The sequence below is a fragment of the Pecten maximus genome, chromosome 9, assembly GCF_902652985.1.
Source record: "Pecten maximus chromosome 9, xPecMax1.1, whole genome shotgun sequence".
In the NCBI taxonomy this organism is placed as follows: Eukaryota; Metazoa; Mollusca; class Bivalvia; order Pectinida; family Pectinidae; genus Pecten; species Pecten maximus.
Window position 1 is genome coordinate 36,433,240 of NC_047023.1, and position 18,822 is coordinate 36,452,061.

The following is an 18,822-nucleotide window of genomic DNA, read 5'->3' on the forward strand; positions in this document are numbered from 1 at the left end:
CACATGGTAGTCGTTTACATATCGAGTATGCGTGAACTTGCATAATAACGCTTTCATTTGAACGTATTATTAGCAAAATATTCTCGTAATAACTGTTCAATATAAACAAACGAACAACTAAATGCTTATCTTTTTTTTTTTGCTCAGAAATTGGCTCTTACATGTAATTGCTAGTTTTTTTTCTCATTTATAATACTATGCTTATCTTAAAATAAAACAATATCAATACATCAAAACATGTATAAGTATCAGATCGGTAAATTTAACAATGTATGAGGAGTACGGAAAAAGTTAACCAGCAATCCAATAGACGTGCGGCAAAATCGGAATTTGAGTCTATTTCCTTTTCTTCTCTTGCTAAGGTCCAACGAAGAATTTCTTCTACTAAGGAAATCCAGAGGTTTTGCTTATTCCTGTGCCTTTTATGCTTCTTTTTCGCAGAATCCGTCTGCGTTTTGTCAGGTACATGATTTCGGCGTTTCGCCAATGATGTTGATGTTCACCAAATTTCATATTATTGTAAATTTACATGTATTGTATTTTGTAGTCTATCTCTGTATACCTGTATAGATGTTGAGATAATAAATGAAAATGAAATGAAATGATGACTGATAACCCGCCCGTTGCATTGTGGGACTAATTAGGATAGAAACTTGCCCGTCGGATCCAGTTATTATTTTTAGGAATTTCCCCTATACTTTCATAAATAAAAATTTCCCTCCAGTTTTTGATTTGCGATAATTTATTAGGGATATATTAAGTCTGAAATCTGTAAAGAGGTCAAAATATATACATTTATGTATATTTCTTTGGAAGTATGGGGCTTTAAGCTGACCGTTCTTCCAACGATGTGTATAAGGTGATTTTTTTTCAATTTGGTTTTAAATAGGGATTGATTTTTATTTTTTTTGTAGATGCTTCGAAGTGTATTTATATTGGGGGTAAGTACATATTTAACTTCTTACGCGAAAAGAGAAGACAAGTTTTACCAATCGAACGGAAGTGGTTCGTATATAAAAACAAGTTTTACCAATCGAACGGAAGTGGTTCGTATATAAAAAAAAAAAAGTTTTACCAATCGAACGGACCGTGGTTCGTATATAAAAACAAGTTTTACCAATCGAACGGACAGTGGTTCGTATATAAAAAAAAACAAGTTTTACCAATCGAACGGACCGTGGTTCGTATATAAAAAAAAACAAGTTTTACCAATCGAACGGACCGTGGTTCGTATATAAAAAACAAATTTTTCCTTTCGAACGGGCGGTGGTTCGAATATACAGTCAACCCTGTATTAAGCGGCCACCCAAGGGACCGACAGATATTGGCTAGTTAAGACAGGTGGCTGCTTAAACCAGGTTGGCCAGAAACGGCCTGTTGCCGTATTCTTTTTTCAACAGTTAATTGAATTTATCATATCATAATGCACTTGTTGATATTGATAACAATATATCATGTACAGTGTATTTTGAAATGAAAACCAACAAAGATCAATGTTTTGATGAATTTGATAAAAATATCTGGTCATGTAATCATCGCAGATGTCTACTTCCGGACAAATTGGCCGCTTAATACAGGACGATACAACGACTCGGGGCAGATTTTGTAGCTGTTGGCCGCGTTCGACAGGTAGCCGCTTATTTAAGGCTCATCATATAGTAGTTTCCATCGGGCGGACCACAGAATGGCCGCTTTACGGAGGTGGCCACTTTTTTAAGGTGACCGTTAGAGCAGGTTTGATTGTATAGTTTAAGAAACAAGTTTTACCATTTGAACGGGCCGTTGTTCAAAAATATAGAAACAAGTTAACATATTCAAACGGACCGTGGTTCGAATCTATAGAAACAAGATTTACCATTCAAACGGAATGTGGTTCGAATCTATAGAAACAAGTTTTACCATTCGAACGGACCCTGGTTCGAATCTATAGAAACAAGTTTTACCATTCCAACGGACCGTGGTTCGAATCTTTAGAAACAAGTTTTACCATTCGAACGGACCGTGGTTCGAATATAGAGAAACAAGTTTTACCATTCGAACGGACCGTGGTTCGAATATTGAGAAACAAGTTTTACCATTATAACGGACCATGGTTTTAACATTCGAATTGTCAGTGAATGATGCATGTCACGGAGAATGATTGTGATGCATATTGATGGAGGTACTGTATGATATGTAAATGTATATCATGGATCGGGCATAGACACAGCTAGCACGGCTGATATCACGGATCTACACTGTATAGATGATAAATGATTTTCTGTATGCATCGTCAGAGGTCGGACATCCGATCACCTTATATATGTAGGTGCTGACATGAAATCGATTTGTACACCGTTCTAATATAATGGGGCAAGTCTGTTATATTCGCCTCATTGTTTACAATGTACAGAAAGCTTCAAGGCAAAAACATCGTTAGACAATTGTTTTTATCGTCTTTGTAAATAGTATTAATATCGATTGTTAAAATAGACACCGTACTAAATTACCCGTATATTTGATATTTACATCATAACAGAATTACGTCGAAATAGACATTGGAGTGATAAAACCTGCTTATCTCGAGCGTCAAAAATAAGTAAAGGGCCGTAACTCTATATCTTACTGGACATGGGAGCAACTTTTAGTAAGTATGCTCCGCGATCATAAGAGATTCTCAAATACAAGTTCGAATTGGTATTGTTGATATTACCCGTCAATGCGACTCATGGTAAATAAAGTCTATATTTCAATATATAAGGAGAAAAGTGATATGTTTTTTCTCAGTAGCAATCTACATCCACGAAATATTCACGGGATGGAACAGAACGTCTAAGTATGCATTCTAGAATACCTTATTCTTAATCTTATAGTTATGTGTGGTGATGATGATATACATCTATTACCTAATTTTCCGTGTCTACGTAGCAGCTTTATGTCATTGAAAGATTTATTTTTGCGATTATCTCACCTTCAACAAATGCGCATTGTACAAAGAAGGCTCTGATCCAATGGCGTTCACCACATTATGAATACGTATGAATGTAATGACTCTATATGTATTACGTTCAAGATTATTTACACTTCCGTTGCATCGTCCCTAGATGCAGTTAACCAAACCCAGTATGTGTAATAATCTCGCACAAGTACACCAGAGACCAATGTAAACTTGTCTAAATATCACCAGCATTTGAAAAAATTAAATAAAAGAAACATACATCATGTGTAAAATAGTACCTATATTTAAGCAAATAGTAATATCATATATAGATTTTGTCGTCTGATCCTATAATGACATCACGAATCCAGCTACAGACGATTTTTTTTCAGAATTTTCTACGTCAGCCGAGCTGAACAGGAACATAATATACTGGAAATATTGAAGCTTCCACTGAGTTCGGGAGAGTGGAAGAATATTCAAAGGGCACTACTAGAATATAACAATATGCGACCTACTGCGACTCCATCGTCTCCATCCCACTCTAGTCTCCATCTTGTCATTACTTGTCACTCGTCATTACAACGTGTCTGCGAGATTCTCCTAATATAGTATCATCTTTTAATTTGCATTAACAGAAATAGGCAATGTCATGAATGGGCGCCTCGAAAATCTCAATATTTCAAGAGTATGGCGGAAAGTCGCCGTATACAATGTCATACGACTGGCAAATGCATAATATTTAACAGGACACCATTATATATTCTATATATTTAATTTTCAATGATGAAAATAAACATCCGATCAATGTGAACTGGTCCCATCCTTTGTGAATTCTCTCTGGTCTCATCCTTTGTGAATTCTCTCTGGTCCCATCCTTTGTGAATTCTCTCTGGTCCCATCCTTTGTGAATTCTCTCTGGTCTCATCCTTTGTGAATTCTCTCTGGTCTCATCCTTTGTGAATTCTCTCTGGTCCCATCCTTTGTGAATTCTCTCTGGTCCCATCCTTTGTGAATTCTCTCTGGTATCATCCTTTGTGAATTCTCTCTGGTGTAGTCCTTTGTGAATTCTCTCTGATCCCATCCTTTGTGAATTCTCTCTGGTCCCATCCTTTGTGAATTGTCTCTGGTACAATTCTTTGTGAATTCTCTCTGGTCCCATCCTTTGTGAATTCTCTCTGGTCCCATCCTTTGTGAATTCTCTCTGGTCCCATCCTTTATGAATTGTCTCTGGTCCCATCCTTTGTGAATTCTCTCTGGTCCCATCCTTTGTGAATTCTCTCTGGTCCCATCCTTTGTGAATTCTCTCTGGTCCCATCCTTTGTGAATTGTCTCTGGTCTCATCCTTTGTGAATTCTCTCTGGTCTCATCCTTTATGAATTCTCTCTGGTCCCATCCTTTGTGAATTCTCTCTGGTCCCATCCTTTATGAATTCCCTTTGGTGTAGTCCTTTGTGAATTCTCTCTGGTCTCATCCTTTGTGAATTCTCTCTGGTCTCATCCTTTGTGAATTCTCTCTGGTCTCATCCTTTATGAATTCTCTCTGGTCCCATCCTTTGTGAATTCTCTCTGGTCCCATCCTTTGTGAATTCTCTCTGGTCCCATCCTTTGTGAATTCTCTCTGGTCCCATCCTTTGTGAATTCTCTCTGGTCTCATCCTTTGTGAATTCCCTTTGGTGTAGTCCTTTATGAATTCTCTCTGGTCCCATCCTTTGTGAATTCTCTCTGGTACAATTCTTTGTGAATTCTCTCTGGTCTCATCCTTTGTGAATTGTCTCTGGTCTCATCCTTTGTGAATTCTCTCTGGTCCCATCCTTTGTGAATTCTCTCTGGTCCCATCCTTTGTGAATTCTCTCTGGTATCATCCTTTGTGAATTCTCTCTGGTGTAGTCCTTTGTGAATTCTCTCTGATCCCATCCTTTGTGAATTCTCTCTGGTCCCATCCTTTGTGAATTGTCTCTGGTACAATTCTTTGTGAATTCTCTCTGGTCCCATCCTTTGTGAATTCTCTCTGGTCCCATCCTTTGTGAATTCTCTCTGGTCCCATCCTTTGTGAATTCTCTCTGGTCCCATCCTTTGTGAATTCTCTCTGGTCCCATCCTTTGTGAATTGTCTCTGGTCTCATCCTTTGTGAATTCTCTCTGGTCTCATCCTTTATGAATTCTCTCTGGTCCCATCCTTTGTGAATTCTCTCTGGTCCCATCCTTTATGAATTCCCTTTGGTGTAGTCCTTTGTGAATTCTCTCTGGTCTCATCCTTTGTGAATTCTCTCTGGTCTCATCCTTTGTGAATTCTCTCTGGTCTCATCCTTTGTGAATTCTCTCTGGTCCCATCCTTTGTGAATTGTCTCTGGTCCCATCCTTTGTGAATTCTCTCTGGTCCCATCCTTTGTGAATTCTCTCTGGTCCCATCCTTTGTGAATTCTCTCTGGTCCCATCCTTTGTGAATTGTCTCTGGTCTCATCCTTTATGAATTCTCTCTGGTCCCATCCTTTGTGAATTCTCTCTGGTCCCATCCTTTGTGAATTCTCTCTGGTCCCATCCTTTGTGAATTCTCTCTGGTCCCATCCTTTGTGAATTCTCTCTGGTCTCATCCTTTGTGAATTCCCTTTGGTGTAGTCCTTTATGAATTCTCTCTGGTCCCATCCTTTGTGAATTGTCTCTGGTACAATTCTTTGTGAATTCTCTCTGGTCCCATCCTTTGTGAATTCTCTCTGGTCTCATCCTTTGTGAATTCTCTCTGGTCTCATCCTTTGTGAATTCTCTCTGGTCCCATCCTTTGTGAATTGTCTCTGGTACAATTCTTTGTGAATTCTCTCTGGTCCCATCCTTTGTGAATTCTCTCTGGTCCCATCCTTTGTGAATTCTCTCTGGTCCCATCCTTTGTGAATTCTCTCTGGTCCCATCCTTTGTGAATTCTCTCTGGTCTCATCCTTTGTGAATTCTCTCTGGTCTCATCCTTTGTGAATTCTCTCTGGTCTCATCCTTTGTGAATTCTCTCTGGTCTCATCCTTTGTGAATTCTCTCTGGTGTAGTCCTTTATGAATTCTCTCTGGTCCCATCCTTTGTGAATTGTCTCTGGTACAATTCTTTGTGAATTCTCTCTGGTCCCATCCTTTGTGAATTCTCTCTGGTCTCATCCTTTGTGAATTGTCTCTGGTCCCATCCTTTGTGAATTGTCTCTGGTGTAGTCCTTTGTGAATTCTCTCTGGTCCCATCCTTTGTGAATTCTCTCTGATCCCATCCTTTATGAATTCTCTCTGGTCCCATCCTTTGTGAATTCTCTCTGGTCTCATCCTTTGTGAATTGTCTCTGGTCTCATCCTTTGTGAATTCTCTCTGGTCTCATCCTTTGTGAATTCTCTCTGGTCCCATCCTTTGTGAATTGTCTCTGGTACAATTCTTTGTGAATTTTCTCTAGTATCATCCCTTTCTCTGGAGCTATAATGTATTATAACATTCTTCCTTTCTACTCAAATTAGTTTTGTCAGGGTACCTGTACATTTTTCTATCGCGACCATATCTCTCCTAGATCATCAGGTCATATAACTAGGTGTTAGCGTTACGTATATTCTTGCGTGTGACTTCCTCATCATGCACTCCTGATTTGATACAGATACGTTTTCTTCCATTAAATATATGACTCCCTGCACAAGCTTCCTGCACTTATTCCTTATTCTTTAGATTTGTGTTTAGTATCGATCGCCTTTACTGTAAAATGTGATTTTTTTTCAGCATCAAATGATGAAGTATGGAACCACGAGTTTTTATGTCTGTAATTTAAACGATTTCATAGAGTGATCGTAACCTAGTGACTGTCTCAACATGGCTGGTAATTGGAATGGAGCTTCAGCACGACAGGGTTAACCATTTATCTTTCGAATTTGTCTAACAAATCAATAGAAACCTCATGGGTGTTATGAGGAGAGGTTGGTGTGTACGTAATTGTGCGTGGGCACGACTGCCGCAACTTGCTACGAAGACTTCCAATATGTTAAAAACCATTTACACTTTAAGCAGCAGGAATGCCCCCTATTTTACTATGTATCATTTTGTTTTGCTTCAAGTTGTCGAAAACAATGACGATAAGATTGTCTAGATGTGACCTATCTCGGTGATATTGTAGCTGACGTATTTATGTGACCTTTAGTTTGACGCCTCTATGTGACCTTGTAGGTGACGTGTCCATGTGACATAAAGTTTGGGGCCTCTACGTGAACTTGTACCTAACGTGTCCATGTGACCGTTAGTTTGGGGCCTCTATGAGAACTTGAAGGTGACGTGTCCATGTGAATGTTAGTTTTGGGGCCTCAATGGGAACTTATAGCTGACGTGTCCATATGACCGTTAGTTTGACGCCTCTATGGGAACTTGTGGCTGACGTGTCCATGTGACCGTTAGTTTGACGCCTCTATGGGAACTTGTAGGTGACGTGTCCATGTGACCGTTAGTTTGACGCCTCTATGTGAACTTGTAGCTGACGTGTCCATGTGACCGTTAGTTTGGGGCCTCTATGTGAACTTGTAGCTGACGTGTCCATGTGACCGTTAGTTTGACGCCTCTATGTGAACTTGTAGCTGACGTGTCCATGTGACCTTTAATTTGACGCCTCTATGGGAACTTGTAGCTGCCGTGTCCATGTGACTCTGATAACTTGTAGCTGGTGTGTATACGAGACATGTACTGTGACGCTTGCCTGTGAACTAGTAGCTGACGTGTCTATATGACCTTTAGTTTGACGCTCCTCCCTTAAATTTTATAGCTGACGTTTGACATGTCTTTTGGCGGTACAGCTGCTATGTGCATATGACCTGAAAATTGACGCATCTCTTTAATTGATAGTTGCTACATGTATCTATGTGACCTTTAGTTTGACATGCCATTATGTCATTGAAGCTTTTTTGTTTATGTGACATTTAGCTTGATGTTTTTCTTTGACATGTATGTGTGACCTGAAGTTTGACGCGTCGCTGTGACATCTTAAATGACGTTTCTCTTAGATCTTAATTTCGACACGGCTCTGTGACACTAACTGACGTTTCTGTTGGACATTAATTTGACGTGTCTCTGTGACATTGTAATTGGCATTTCTGTGGACCTTTAGGTAGACGCGTCTCTGTGACATCTTAGATGACATTTCTGTTTGACGCGTCTCTATGATACTGTCACTGACGTTTCTGTTGGACCTTTATTTTGACGCGGCTATGTGTCACTTACAGACGTAAGTGTTGGACCTTTATTTTTGACGCGTCTTTGTGACACTAACTGACGTTTCTAATGGACCTTTATTTTGACGGTCTCTCTGACACTAACTGATGTTTCTGTTGTTCCTTTATTTTGACGGTCTCTCTGACACTAACTGATGTTTCTAATGGACCTTTATTTTGACGGTCTCTCTGACACTAACTGATGTTTCTGTTGTTCCTTTATTTTGACGGTCTCTCTGACACTAACCGACGTTTCTAATGGACCTTTATTTTGACGGGTCTCTCTGACACTAACTGACGTTTCTAATGGACCTATAACTTGACGCGGCTATGTGACATTGTAGATGAACCTGCCTGTGAGACATTTAATGTGTAGTAATGGTTCGACATTATAGCTGACGTGTTTATACAACATTTTGAATTAAAATATTATATAGTCTTGTTTACATTGTCTAGGTGAATATCATACAGACTGTGTTATCTGGATTTTGTCAGCTTGATACATTCGGTATGGTTTCTGTAACCTGTAGCGTATATGAAACCCTTATTTCGATGAGTTGTGGCTTTAAAAAATTGGTGAACACTGATACAATTATTATAATACAGTTAGTTAAATGCGTTGGTCTTTTTATTGAACTGTGTATCACATACAGTGTAGACCAAAGATGGTCGAACGTTTTAAAATTACATTGATTTTAAAATGCCTAAAGATATAAGGTTATAAAATCGAAACAAATAATTGTATTGTTATCATATCAACACCTGAACCAGAAACACTGATGGATATAGAACGTGACACAGTGCGGAAACTCATACATGCAAGGCTATCCATTGTCATGCTAATAGGAAACTGATACAACTACATAAGTTTATATAACTGTACAAAGTCGACTAGTAATAGGGTAATAATTAGGGGTAAAACGGTACGCCTTCAACACTATTTCCACACATGGTAGGAAGCCAAAGGATCCTTCAAAATAATTTCGTCCGATTCCATATTCCCCATCACAACACAGGCTTAATGTAAGAATGCTTGCAATTGGGTATCATTTATATACTAGTAGTAGGCCAATCAGAAACTTGCTTTGATATAGCACTTGGGATAACCTCCAGCGCGTGATGAAATAGCAATGTCACCAAGCATAAAATTGCCCACTCACCGGAGTTTGGAGTTACTATACCGTGTTCCGAACCAGAAGAAAAATATAACGATTCAACTACACCGCGAGGTACCGTTTCACCTCTAATGATATGTACCCACACTACAATAGTATACATAAATGCTTGTTATCCATTTGTTGAATGCGTCTATCAGCAACACTTGAGGTTGCTATGACTTGTTTCGACACACAAGCACCGGTACGTGCGCGTGATGCACCACGTAATCGCTAACACTTCCTAGAAAAGTGCGCCGAACCTTGCCAAGCCCCCTACTTCCGGTTATTATAAAGTCGGCGTTTTGCTCGAGTGCAACTTTACATATTCCTGGTCCCGGCTCTCCGCCTACGCGAATTAACTTCCCCTTCATCTGCAAGCAGAATAAAACATTTAACCTCTTATCAATGTCTTAAGTATTAAAAAAGTATTTATTTTTTATATCATCTAAGCATCTTATTACATGCAAAAGTCATGTCCACAAAATACGCTTGGAAATTAGTGCTAAATTTCCATAGAAGTTAAGCTTATAAATGACCAAGACATCCATTTGCTTATTTTTTAAAAGTAAGTTCTGTCTCAAACACTTTGTATAAGCCAACTGGGACACAGGTGCAGTTGTGATACTTTGATAGATTGCTTACCATTGAGGAAAGCGTTAAACTTTGGTAAATACCGGGGTTTTCGAACTTCCCTATTTATAACTTTACCTGGTGATCTTTAACCAGTGCCTCGAACTTTGCGGCTATCTTATTTATTTCTTTCTCTTCTTCCATCAAGAGGTTGGTGACAAGGGCAGGATCGATCGACACCATGGTGACGGCTGTAATGGAATAGTGTGAAATAGTAGCCTCAACACCAATACAAGGGAAACAACTCTATTACTCTTTACCAGAAATAGTTATCCTGTTCTGTGCAGTAGTAAGTATCTTTGTATGATTCATAATAGTTATCGCTCACTAAATAAGAGGGTTAATGAAATACTTATAATGGATGTATTACAGTGGTTTTGTGTATTTGATACAGAAGTAGAGGTTTCCCGGTGTAGTATTCGTTAGTACATGTATGATGATAGTTTTTTTTTCTTACTCACACTATGATGATAGGGTTTATTGTCATACTCACACTATGATGATAGGGTTTATTGTCATACTCACACTATGATGATAGGGTTTATTGTCATACTCACCCTGCGGATTATTTAATGATTTATATTCAGCACAGTAGACGATGATCAGTGCATCTTTTTCCTTGTACAGGTTATCTTTGTAATCTGTAAAATAAATAAATAAAAATAAAAATACAATCATTCTTTTTTTTGTCCAGTAATTTGTCAATTTAAGGGAGACACCTGTGCTACAGATGGTCAGACCTACTAAAGCCGTTATTGAGGACGCTTCTGCTAATGCCATCGAAACCTTGCATTTTGGATTTATTCTAATTAAACATCCCACAAATCAAACCGGGATTTGCCGCTTATTAAAAAAACTTGGTTCAACCTTGATAAGATCACTGAAATCTGTTTACTCCGATCGGTAATAGTGTGTTAAAATGTACGTTTAAGCCAGGGAATAAGATTGCCATGAATATTTTTGTATATTTTACACTATGATCATATTACCCAATCACTTTCATTTAACAGGATACATTATACTGTATACAATGCATATGTACCTTGAAACGTTGTACTGCTCATGCTCAATAACTATCATCTAACTAAAATATTTCATTTAGCTAAAAATCCGACTAATAACTCAGGAACAAAGACTGGATTTAAAAAAAGAGAGAATAATTTCACGTTTCATTAAAAAAACTCCTAAAGTATCTACTTCGATATCCCTGCTCTAATTTAAATAAAATATAATTGTAAAAGACATTACCAGTATTAGTATACTACTACACACTCAGATCTAGTATTGATTTTATTATTATTTATCGGGACAGCAATGCCCACGGACCAGTCCTATCTCCTAAAGTCCGTGACCTAGATTTGTTAAAACTTGATAACAATACGTCGACTTTACTAAAATTACACAAATATTGAAAATCATGTCCTCAGACATTCATACACATTTATACCATCATGGAGCAACACTTACAGGTAAAGGCGTGGTCAGCATGCTCGCTGCCGTCCATAGCAATCAGTATGGTACGTTCATCGGACATCTTGATCTCGTGTCGGACTGACCAGTGTTGTAAGTGCAAGTTGTGTCACTAGTGATCTTTGGACAAGAGGCCAACGCCGGAATGTACCCGTGATAGAACACAGACTGAAACCTAGTTGTACATATGTGAGGCGATTATTAAGGCGATACGGTCTCTCCGCAGGACAGTGAGGCATTTTAACTCAACCGTCAAAAGTGAAAAAAAAAACAAAAATAAAAATGTCATTAACTTTTAACTGTACTCAAATATGAATTAATATGCAAAACACATGGACCTGTTATATGTAATTGAACAAACTTTCAATATTATTTTCTGCATTTGGAGATTTATACCAATAGATGATGACGATGTCGTCACGTGGTCTGAAATGAAAGGCGATCGATCCGGTATGTATTGAAGTACGTACATCTGATAAAACTTCTCATTTGTATTCAATCTAAAATATATACTGGTAATAAATTCACACCTGTTGCCTATAGAAACATCGAGCGATTGACTAGGTTACCTGTCCTTAGGCTCAGTTAGGCTGCGATGTTATTTTTGCTGTTTTTGAAACAAATCATATTGGAAAGTATGATCAAAATACAAAAAGCCTCATGTCACGCCCATGCACGTGTTCATAAATGCGATGTTTCTTTATAGGCAAAAACAGCAGGGGCTAACCTATTGGTATGCAAATTTGACTTGCAGATACACGTACACGTACGACGGATATTGTTGTGAGAAAAACGACCCATTGCTGCTTAAAAGGGCGTCGATCATTTTCTACATAAAGACAATGTGCCAATGAAACAAATACGTGTCTTATAAATGCCTTTATGTTATATCTATACACAACTCGTTTGCATACATTTTATATGCCAGTAATACATTAACACCTGTTGCTGGTATTCCATATCTTACCCATACACGACACCGTTAAGGTGACAAAATCAACAAGAATACCATTAACATAATGCGAAACATTTCAGTTACACGGTTGTGTATAATGTATATTGCGTAATCTCTTGTTGATGTAAAGTCATGTATGTGAAAATACTCACAGATCGTCGTGTGAAATAGACAACTTGTATTTTGTTCATAAAACAGCACATACCGATACTTGTTGTCATTTACAGTGCCACTACTTACTGATGGATGTAATAGCCCGGTTCCGGATCCTTTTTTATATTCATAGTCAACATCCGGGTTATGTAACAGTCTCGCTATGAATACCGTATAGTAAATAGCACGGCTTGTTTTGAGCTTGTCTGCTTAACATCTACAAGAATGTTACAGTGGATAACGAAATGAAATAAACCTTCTGTATATACTGTCGGCATTGCAGGAGTTTACTTATTTACGTATGTTTCACTATTTATAGTTCACTGAAGATGTAGATTTTCCCATCAAGGTTGAGTGTATTTCGTCTAATGACAGAACTGAAAAGCCACAATTGTCCAAACCATCTCCTAGAAAATGACTTCTCCAAACAACCTCCTCGAAAATGACTTCTCCAAACCATCTCCTCGAAAATGACTTCTCAAAACCATCCCCTCGAAAATGACTACTCAAAAGCAAATGCGATATAAAGTTTGAAGTAGACAATGTTTAATCAATCGACAGTCCACCTTAGGAATATGCTACTAATGTCTGAAACGGTTGTCAAATGTTTTGGGGAGAGTTTAGCTTCTTGAAGCCATGACGCAAAAAGTACTTATGTTTGCAGAGGTGGTGTGGCTTTGGTCTTTTACCTGTAACCTCGTGGGAGGCATTTTAAAAGTTGGGTGAGTACATCAAAACGTAGACGTGTGGAAATTAACTGATTACTTCTACAAAGCTTTGGATTAGTTTCAAATGATTTTTAATTGTGTTTCTCCAATAAGGAGTGACATGGAGAGCCTTTTGTCACGATCTAGATGCTTTTGTGATTGTCTAAAAAGTAATCTATATCGTATATAAATGTGTTCCTATCGACGCGAACATGCGTATGATGACATTTTGTTTGTTTGTAGTTTTTAATGCGATAGTATCATTAAAATAACAGGTAAACAAACAATGTTATTCCGTCAGGTACTAGTCTCTGATTTGAAAACCAAGATGTGCCCAACTAATGCAAACGGAACACTATCATATCTCATTCTTTTACCTTTTCTCTCGCCCTTTGTGCTTTTCCGTTTCTGTTTTCATATCAATATTTATTATACTGAATTATATGGGTATATTAGTAATTAGATATTTGCTAGTTGGTGACCGAATGGCACCTTTCATCTTTCACATTCGAAATAAGGAAGAAATGAATAGTATTCTTTATAAAAGGATGTTTCCAACAGGAAGGAAGCAGCAAAATCAGCCATGAAAGCAGTCATGAAAATGTCGAACTTTAATAATTTTAACCAAATGAATTCGATAGTGCCCGACAGGAGTTTTAATAAAACAATATTTTGTTCAGAAAAATAAACAATGTCTAGTCCTTGCTCTGGTGAGTTATTTTGTTCACCCTCGATATATCATGTCCAATGTCTCCCAAGAGAAAGGACCACAAAAGGATAGTATCTGGAATGAATGTTTCCTTAACACATTAAATGTATGCTACTGATATAATTTCATTTACCTTGTTTTGACAAACGAAGCGTTTCAATATTTCCGTCCCATTCAGACATTAGGCGTCCCCTGGTAACAAGGTGTACACATACAATATCACGGTGATTTGATGCAATATTGTTAATGTCTTTCCCAGCCATTTCGCATCTTAAAACCGAAAAGGATGACTTGCTTTAGTACGTAAAGGTGTACATGGGACAATTACGCAATTTTGCGAACAGTTTGTCTGAAAGGAACAATTTAATCCTGCATGGTTGTGTTGGTCTCTAAGCATGTGTTGTCAAGTGAATAATTTTGACTAATATCATCATCTGTGCATACAAATACTTCCCCTAATGAATGGGTACTGTAAACGTGGTTGTTTACGCGGGGGTTATTTTCGCGATTACGATAGGTAAACTAAACTATACGCGTGGGGGTAATTTTCGCGATCGACCTACCTTCGAATAATTAGCGTATTGGAACAGAAAGTAGTAAGAGTTGTTTCCCTTGATTCATAATTTGTTAAGCTCATAATGACCCAAGTGTTTGGGTCCCGAGGACGTACCTGTTACCTGTATGGTATGTAATACAATGTGAATACATATCAAGAGTATTTGTTATTTCTGCGCATGTCTATATGATACTCAATATGTTAGCCCCATTCAACAATGAAACATTCCATATAAAGGTCATTACTGTATAATATCATTATACAAACATATCATGGGTGTCTATGCAATAGACCAGAATATTTGACACGAGTTGCTGGTAATCGACCGAAAAAAAGTGGCCAGCCAGTAATCAGAGACAGAACGCAGACTCGGGCAAAATGCCATTGTGGGGACAGTGTGTAGTTGAAGGCGAGGAATAGGCAGAGGGCAATCGCCGAGATGGACGGATGCTGCAGCAGAGAGGAGAAAACAAGTACAGGGAGAGATCAGGCAGCAAGAAAAACAGACAGGCAAGGAAGGGGAAAGCATTGGAGATTGTCTATCAAAGCTCATGGACTAGATGGGACACCGAAGAGAGGAACACCATGGCAGCTACAGTTCATTCTCAGGGCTGTGATGTGCTTCCAACACCGACAAATCTCTTTAATGATGTGGATTGGTGGAGGAGTCTACGTGTCATCAATGTGGAAAACCAGGAAGCATGGAGCATTTCCTCTCCTCCTGTGAGGTGGCATTGGCACAACGCCGATACAGGTGGAGACATGACCCGGTGTAAGGGCAACTAGCTAACATACTGGAGACGGAAAAGAGAAAATGGCGTGGAACACAGAAGGGACCAACATTCATCCGATTTCACAGAGAGGGACAGACACCATTGGGAACAGCAAGGAACACCATCCTTGGGATTCTTGGAGGTTCAGAAGACTGGGAGATGTGAGTGGATCTTCGCGGAAGGAAATTGGTTTCCCCAGAGATCCTGGAGACAACACTGCGACCAGACATAGTGTTGTTATCACCCAGCAAGAAAAAAACGAGTGATGGTGGAACTGACTGTCCGATGTTAGACGAGGTATGAATCAGTACATGAAAGGAAGAAGTACAAGTATAAAGAGCTGACGGAGGAGCCTGGCAGAGAAGGCTGGCAGGCGTGGAACTGTCCTGTGGAAGTAGGCTGCAGAGGATTCCCGGACTCAATCATGCTGGAGGGGTATGGAAAACTGCAGTCTGAGAGTTGGGGCAGGAAGCGGAGCGGGTATCACGATCGCTGTGGATGCGGCGTGGAGAAGAAAGCTGGAAAGCCAACCGTCGGAGAGTAGGGACTGATCACCCCTGCTGCCTCACCATCAGTGGAGAATTCCAGGACAGGGGTTGAAACCCTCGACGATGGATGGACCTGGCTGATGACGATGACGGTTGAGTAGCGATAGCAACAGCTGTATAAAGGTATTACGTCATTGTCTCTTTTTAAACATCATATTAACCTAAGTTTCAGCAACGCTTTGCACGCCGCCCCTGATTACACATACCGTCAATCAGTTAGATGATTATGATTTTCACAAAGCTTCCAGTTACTTCAGGATAAAATAATTCTTTTGTCGATTTTCAGGGATGATGACTTGGTCTACAATGAATGTAAATGAGCAAAGACACCCGAATACATATTTTTACATAATGGTGTACATACATCTTCATCGTGTTTATAAGACTTTGAGGTCAAATATTTTATGTAATCTTTATTGTTCCAGGCGACGTATTTCTGAGATTTACCTAGAGCAATATGTATACAAGTGTTGTCAATAAACTAAAGTTAACCGTGATAGCTTGTGATATGGTGGCCAGTTTTGATTACCTTTGATAACGCAATGTAAGGATTTATCAATAACATTTCATTGATAACATGTTAGCCCAACGAGTAAGAATTGTAAACACCATTTAACGCGAGAGATGTTGCAGATATATCTAAACCAAGCCCGAAATCAAAATGTATCCAGACAGCAGGGCCAAGTTTTTTCAAAAGGTGTTTAGCTTAATCACTTGATTAGTGATAATCATAGTATGTTATGTTTTGTCAAGTTACTTCTACCACAAATGATTATATCATGATTTTAGAATTGTTATCAAACTGCCTTAACACCCTTTCAATAACTGATTCTATATCTGGGATTGACATAAATGCAAAACACAAAGGCAAATCATTTTTTCATTTTCATCTTTAATTTCAAAGATGGTGGCCTTCAAAAAGTTGATTTTGGAGCATTCAGATTAAGAGCATATCTCTATTGGTACATATTTAATGCACGATTAATTGCTGCACTCTTATACGTACGTCCTAAAAATATAGTGTACCGAGGTGGCGTGATTAGATATCAAAACATCCCCTTTTGCTGTGTAATTGATAGCTGTACCATGAGAGAACTCGCCCTAACGAATCATTATACTTATATTGTACAAATTGAATATCAGTGGCGTTATCATTCTGTGTTCGCAATACATCTGTGATGTCATGTTCAGAGAAGTTCTCGACAGAATGAATTTCTTTTCCTTCTGTAGGAGCATAATCTGATTCATAATTTAAAAAATATGTTATCATTTATATAACATTTTTATGAATAATATATTCATAATTCTGGAAATTTCATAACATTCACATCTGTACTTATTTAAGTGCCTGACAATCTTAATACAATTATTTTATTATATACTTACTAATAGAATAAATATTCCCCTCGAAATTAAAGCATTTCAAACTTACAAGTGTTTCCTTTAACATTCATACAGTTATTTTTTAAATGTCTTTTTCTGCTTTCAACGTACATTGTTATATGTACGATATTGTAACATAAAGGTAAGGAGATGATAGTTTGTCAGGTAAATAATAGTTAATAAATCATAACTGACACCGACATACATTGTTGTATGTACGATATTGTAACATAAAGGTAAGGAGATGATAGTTTGTCGGGTAAATAATAGTTAATAAATCATAACTGACACCGACATACATTGTTATATGTACGATATTGTAACATAAAGGTAAGGAGATGATTGTTTGTCAGGTAAATAATAGTTAATAAATCATAACTGACACCGACATACATTGTTGTATGCACGATATTGTAAGTAAAGGTAATTGGTTTGGTTTGTTTTTGTTTAACGTCCTGTTAACAGCCAGGGTCATTTAAGGACGTGCCAGGTTTTGGAGGTGGAGGAAAGCCGGAGTACCCGGAGAAAACCCGCCGGCCTACGGTCAGTACCTGGCAACTGCCCCACGTAGGTTTCGAACTCGCAACCCAGAGGTGGAGGGCTAGTGATAAAGTGTCGGGACACCTTAAGCACTCGGCCACCGCGGCCCCTGTAAGTAAAGGTAAGAAGAAAATAGTTTGTCAGGTAAACATTAGTTAATAAATCATAACTGACACCAACATACATTGTTCTTTGTACGATATTGTAAGTAAAGGTAAGAAGAAGATAGTTTGTCAGGTAAACATTAACGGACAACGACATACATTGTTATATGTACGATATTGTAAGTAAATGTAAGAAGAAATAGTTCGCCAGGTAAGCATTAGTTGATGTACGATATTGTAAGTAAAGGTAAGAAGAAATAGTTCGCCAGGTAAACATTAGTTGATGTACGATATTGTAAGTAAAGGTAAGAAGAAGTAGTTCGCCAGGTAAACATTAACGGACACCGACATACCTACTGATAAATACTATCGACTGTTCATGTATACATAATGTACCTACCCAGCTTTACTCGGGATCAAAAGCTGACAGATAAGTCAGACTGGACATCGAAGTTTTCTATACATTAAGATAAAGACAAAACTATAATCTATATAATAGAGATAATGATAATAGCAATAGTTTAATTAGATCAAGCCTTGTTATACATTGATAGAGAAAAAATCAGGTAATCATATATCAATTTGATATATAAGTTTTACAGACTTTCTGATGTAAATATAGATATTATTTGTATTGCCATATGTCCATAAATGAAAGCAAATAAGATTGGGCACAAGGTATAACAAATATTTAATATTACAAAAGACAATGTTGCAAATAGCCTTTTTACCATGCATTGAACAGATATAGATCCTAGTTAGAACATGACATTAAAAATCTGCCAGGCGATATCTTACCCTATGATAATAGACCCGGGGGCCTCGGAAGACAACTTGAATAAAACTTTACGCATGCCGTGATAACAAGGCTTATTACACGTATATCTGTAGGTACACCCACATCCAATGTGGTGGCTGAACCATCCGGGAGTGTTCTATCTATCATAGGATACAATGTACAGTGTACTGGAATTAGATCAAGGGTAGGGCACGTCAGAAACCAACTCGTGTTTTAG

General features: G+C 38.2%; 1 protein-coding gene across 1 annotated transcript; it reads right to left on the bottom strand.

The window, feature by feature from the left end:
• Nucleotides 1–8,713: 8,713 nt before the first annotated feature.
• On the bottom strand, nt 8,714–11,554 carry LOC117334785 (universal stress protein Sll1388-like). The gene is made up of 4 exons (XM_033894587.1): nt 11,376–11,554; nt 10,466–10,549; nt 9,987–10,099; nt 8,714–9,649 (listed from the first exon to the last, which is right to left on the bottom strand). Exons 1-4 carry the CDS (start codon nt 11,440–11,442, stop codon nt 9,452–9,454), a joined length of 462 nt encoding a protein of 153 aa, XP_033750478.1. The 5' UTR covers nt 11,443–11,554; the 3' UTR covers nt 8,714–9,451.
• Between the last annotated feature and the right edge of the window lie 7,268 nt (nt 11,555–18,822).

Bases quoted from the DNA above. Each gene is read 5' to 3' on its own strand.
- LOC117334785 (XM_033894587.1), bottom strand. From the start codon at position 11,442: ATGTCCGATGAACGTACCATACTGATTGCTATGGACGGCAGCGAGCAT. The intron at 10,100-10,465 runs GTGAGTATGACA...ATTCCATTACAG, and splicing joins ATCATTAAATAATCCGCAGG to CCGTCACCATGGTGTCGATC. The intron at 9,650-9,986 runs GTAAAGTTATAA...TTCTGCTTGCAG, and splicing joins CACTGGTTAAAGATCACCAG to ATGAAGGGGAAGTTAATTCG.